General features: G+C 36.4%; 1 protein-coding gene across 12 annotated transcripts in view; it reads left to right on the forward strand.

Moving 5' to 3' along the window:
- AAK1 (AP2 associated kinase 1) overlaps positions 1-5,425 on the forward strand; it is a 144,707-nt gene that overhangs the window by 63,380 nt on the left and 75,902 nt on the right. For all 12 annotated transcript variants that reach the window (XM_015571476.1, XM_006775317.2, XM_015571477.1 and 9 more), the window contains exon 2: positions 2,111-2,229. In XM_015571476.1, coding sequence (XP_015426962.1) covers positions 2,111-2,229 — 119 coding nt within the window. The remainder of the gene's footprint in view (positions 1-2,110; positions 2,230-5,425) is intronic.

Raw genomic sequence — 5,425 nt, forward strand, 5'->3', positions numbered from 1 at the left:
GAAAAAAAAAAATTGCTGCATCATTAACTTGCTTCTGCAAGGACGGCCTTGGTCTTTAGTGGAGCCATGCATCACAAAACTGCAGGAAGTAGCCATTCCTGATTCTTGTTCTGCAGCACTAACGGGGGATTGCACAGTTTTCTCTAAGGTACATGAATTGGAAAGAACATATTTTGGACAATCAGGAGGTTGACACTGTTCCAGGTTCCGCCCATAACTAGCCATGGGACTCCTAAGCCTCAATAGGTTCCTCTACCCATAAAGCAAAATGCTTGAACTTAATGTTCTCTATAGGCACTACTGGTATAAAATCTGTAGTTTTGTGATTTTTTTTCAAAATTCAAAATAGCTATAAAATGAAACACAACTTATACTGTTCACAAAACAGGTATGAATATACATTGAGATTTTATACTTTATACTATCGTTTTCCTCAGTTCTTGATTTTAAGACACATCATGAATTTTAATAGATTTTTTTGAGGGGTGGGGGAGAAAAATAGCACTTTATTAAATGTACATATTTATAATAAGAAAATTTCAGATATTGAAAAATTAAATTGTAAAAAATTTGCATCTTAGCATTGACATTTTTGGGGGTGAGTGTGTGATAAGGTCTCTCTTTATATATGAGGGTTAAAAATCTCTTTTTGTAAATACTCAAAATTCTCGAATTACAATTGACAATTGAACAGTGTAAGTGTAATTTAAAGTATTAGGAGAAAATGAAAAATGTTATTGAAGTACAAAGATTAAAGAGATGACAGTGGAAATTAAAGATTAATTTGGGTAATTATTTCATAAGTTATATAAATGTCTAAACAAAGGGTTTATACATGTCACTGTAATTGAAAAATAAAAAATATTTAGAAAAAAAATAAAGATTACTGGAGGTGGGGGGTTAAGCAGGGAAAAAGGAGACATATGTAAAACTTTAGACAATAAATAAAGAAAAGATTATATGGTAAATTTTATGTTTATCTGAATACTGAAGAACATAGTGACAGGAAATATACAAACATGCAGTTTCCAGTAAATCATTATCAAAATACATTGGAACATTTGAACCCATTAAAATTTTTTAACTCGGAATTATGTGTGTATTTTAACATGCAACAGTGCTTTATGATTAAAGCTCTCTTTGGTTGTAAGGAACAGAAACTTACTCAAGCTGACTTAAAAAGGAATAATTATTGTAAAGATGCAACAGGAAATTCTGTGAACATCAACAGACAGGTGCTGAAGTGCAGCTGGTCTTCAGAGGAACTAGAGTGACAGTGAAGACCCAAGTCCTGTCTCAGGCCTGAGATCTCTATAATCATGATGATTGCTCTACTAATGTTGCATGTGGCTGTTAGCCCCAAACCAATGCCATAACTTCAACTCAAGTTCCCGTACTGATGACTTCCCTCTGCATTCCCCTTCATCCAGTTAGTGATTATCTCTGTGCAGTGACTTGTTGTTGTTGTTACATAGGCTCAGCGCGCAGGATAGTTCAAGGTAAATTAATGAAGGTACACGAGCAGGCAGATGGCTAAGTGTCCAGTATTGGTTCCGCTATCCCAAACCTTCAACTTTGACAGCTGTGCAGCACCTTATCTATCTATTACCTCTTTTAACAATTACACATAACACTTCATACAGTGTATGGGGAGTGATGACAAGGTTAGGAGTTCTAAGGATTTGTGGAACACTAAGGTGTAACAAATTTAAAGCATTTAAGAATGCTTCAGCTAGTAATTATTGCATTAAAGGGAAAAATAACACTAAGCTTCATAGGATTGTAGTTAGAATTAAGAGCTCGAAGTGCCTAGGGCAGTAGTTGGAAGTAGTTGTTTCCCTTTCATCTGTTTATCTGTTTATTTGTAGGTTGTTTTGAAGATAGTTACTGTTGTTCCTTTCTCCTGAGATTGGTGTTTAGGAACAATTTCTCTGATTTCTGCCACCCGATTGCTTCTGAGTCCTGAGAATCTAAGATTGCCTTCAAAGCCAGGCCAGTGCTAAGAGTAGTTGACAATGGCATCAGCACCACCAAAAGTGACAGCAGCCGCCATAGTCATTGACTTTTCCAACATGACTCAGAAGAACTTGTATGTTTGTTTCTCTCACAGGTGGATTTGCTATCGTGTTTCTAGTAAGGACAAGCAACGGAATGAAATGTGCCTTGAAACGCATGTTTGTCAACAATGAGTATGATCTCCAAGTGTGCAAGAGAGAAATCCAGATAATGGTAAGGCTGCCCCTCAGACTTGAGACTGCTTATGTAAAATGGGGGTGGGAAGAGACTGTGCCCTCTCATAAAGGCGGGGGGAGAGGGTTGTTCCCTTTCCTGCAGTGGCAGAGAGGCCTCTGCACATCATGGAATGAACAGCATTGGGGTGTAAGATGCTGCTCTTGCCTTGGTCACCTTCAGTTGCAGGGTTGAAGAGAAAGGGACCTGTTGAAAGAACAGCTATATTTTTAGGTCAGAGAAATAGTTTTGGACATTGGGAAAATTTATTTCACAACATGGTTCCCAGAATTAACTGTGGAGTTTAATCTGGAAACCCTAGCTTTTCAGCAAACCTCCTCTTCTGGTCTTGTCTTCTATCAGTTACCAATCCAGTTTTCAACTCTCTTGAGCTCGTCAGCATTCTGTGACATATCTTTCCGCACATTTTTATTTTGTACATGTAGTTCTTTCCACCTGGAATGCTTCTCTCTTTTTTGGCCTTGAAACCTCTTACTCTGTGATTTCATTTATAAAAGTCTAAGAACAGGCAAAAGTGATCCTTGGTAATAAAAGTCAGAAAGCAGTTAGCTGGATGTAAGAAATTGATTAGAAATGGGCATGTGGGAACTTGAAATGTTTTATACCTTGTTTTGGGTAGTGGTTACACAAGCCTATATAATTGTTGAGCACCTTAAGATCTATGCATTTTATTATATGTTAATTATATCTTAAAAACTTAGTTTTCAAGATACAGATTAATATGTTTTAAAAAAGAGTTCCTGTCTATTAGAGGTACAAGACAAAATATTTACAGATAAAATAATATGATGTCTTGAAGTTAATGAGTGGATTTAGAAGAGAAACAAGATTGACAATGAATTGATTATGATCAAGGCAGAGTGATGGGTATATGTAAGTTTGTTGGAGTTGCCTCTTTCACCTCTATTTATGATTACACGTAAAAAATGTAAATAGTCTTTTAATCCATCATGTTTCCACAGTACTTTCGTTAATGCCAATTATATTGTTTATCTTGTTATTTTATAAATAGTACTGCTATCAGAAAGTTATTTAAAATCAGAAACTTTATATTCCAGCACATTGCTTGACATAGAGTAAATACTTAATAAACTTAGGATGAAATTAATGTATGAGTAATGGTAATAACAGATGTGCATGTTCATCAGGAGATGATGATTCATTTGTGCTCTGGATTTTAATGCTTTTGTAAAGAGACCTAAAAAGTGGATGAGGAGGCCATCGTAGGGATCCCACCAGGCTTTGCTTGCCCCTGCCCACCCCTTGTGGGGTTGCCCTTTTTGTGGCTACTTAGAGTAACTAGTTGTACTGTAGTTGAGTTACTGAAAGAACTCAGAATTTTAGAGAGCCTGGTACTACTTTGAATTTCAGAAAGCTGAAACTATTTGGGAAGTAACTGTTGATAGAAATGTGTTGCTGTCATCATTGCAAAACAAATAAGCAAAAAACCCTAAGGCTCATATAAATACAGTCAGGGCCATGAGGATCTGTCCACAGGCACCAATGTTCTCCCACTACCTTGCCACACGACTCAAAATGACTGTGCTCACTGTATTTTCCTTTATCCACTTCATAGGTTTTCTGGATGCTTACTACTCCCACCTTGCCCCTTCCTTGCTCAGCTCTTACACTTCATTTTCTGTCTTTGCTTCTGCTATTTTCTCTGCCTGGAATGTCCTTCTCATTCATTTTCTGGTGTTAGCAAAGTAATTCCACTCTTGAACTTTCTCCCACTCATTTATAAACATGTTCAAGGGCTTACTTTGTGCTAAGCAGGCATTGGAGTAGAGGAACTAAGAAGACACAGGCCCCATAGGAGCTCACAAATTAATGGACCTGATTAGGAATTAAATTATGTGGGTTCAAGTTCTGGTCTGGCCAGGTATTAGCTGTGGGAGTTTTGTTTTGAATTTTGTTTATATTTTTTAAAAACTTAAATACTCGAGTAGGTGAACTAAATAAACTTGTTACAAAAACATCAAGCATTTCCCCAAGTTTTTTCCTCCTTTGCCATTTCAGGGTCCCAAGGCATTCACTTTTAGTTGATTGATTTGCTATATTTCTAACTAACATGCTGACATCGCTAACTCTTGATCTCCCCTCCCCAATCCCTGGCAACCACTGATTTAGTTTGCCTTTTCCAGAACTTCATATAGTTGAAGTTATTCAGTATGATTCAGTATGTAGCCTTTTTGAATTGGCTTCTCTCAGTAATATGCATTTAAGGTTTTTCGTGTCTTTTTTATGGCTTGATAGCTCATTTATTTTTAGGGCTGAGTAATTTCTTTGTATGGATGTATCACAGTTTACCTATTCACCTACTGAAGGATATTTTGGTTGCTTCCACATTTTAGCAGTAATGAGTAAAGCAGCTATAAACATCTGTGTGCCGGTATTGGTGTGGGCATAATTTTCAACTTATTTAGATATTTCATATATTTTCAACTAAGCAATTATTATTTCAGTTTTAAAGATTCCCTTTTTGTGTTTCTAAGCCAGGGCTAGAATCTGTTTTTAAACAGAATCCTCAGCTGATTCATATTTATATGAGTGTTTGACCACACTACTTAGAATCAGATTCTAAATGACTTTAAAGATCTGTTTATTAAGTACAGGATTAATTAATGGTAAGACTTGGGAAAAGGAGAGTACATTTGAGTGTAAAAAGGAGAATATCTAGGACTTCTTATGTAGGTAAACCCACAAGGGTCCCAGATACCATGGCCTTCTATAACTCCAGGACCAGCCCTGGAGTTCTTCCTTTCATTACTACACTGGACTTGACAGTGTTTGTATGCCTGTGAATAACTCCTTGAAGAAAGCTATAAAGGAAATTTAGAGTTATAGAGAAGGAAAAGTAAGGCAAAAGACTCCTTTACAAAGCAACTTTGGGAGAGGGAAATTAATTTCAGGCTTTAGTACTGCTTTCCTTCACCTTTTAAATTAAGAAGAAGCTGAAATTTGGTTAAAAGGGTCTGTGCAACCCTAGTGTGATTCTAGAAGTAGGTAGCAATAATGTTGACTCAAATTCAGAAAACACTGAATATTTGAATGGAGGGTCAAAAGGGGTTAATATACCTTTTTGGAAACTTACTTTATGCAAATGTAAGCACTGTAAGAATCAGGAATCTGTAGGTTTGATGCTGACATTGCAAGGAAGGGTAGCTTGAGAAAT

This window comes from Myotis davidii, unplaced genomic scaffold, assembly GCF_000327345.1.
Source record: "Myotis davidii unplaced genomic scaffold, ASM32734v1 scaffold247, whole genome shotgun sequence".
Taxonomy (NCBI): Eukaryota; Metazoa; Chordata; class Mammalia; order Chiroptera; family Vespertilionidae; genus Myotis; species Myotis davidii.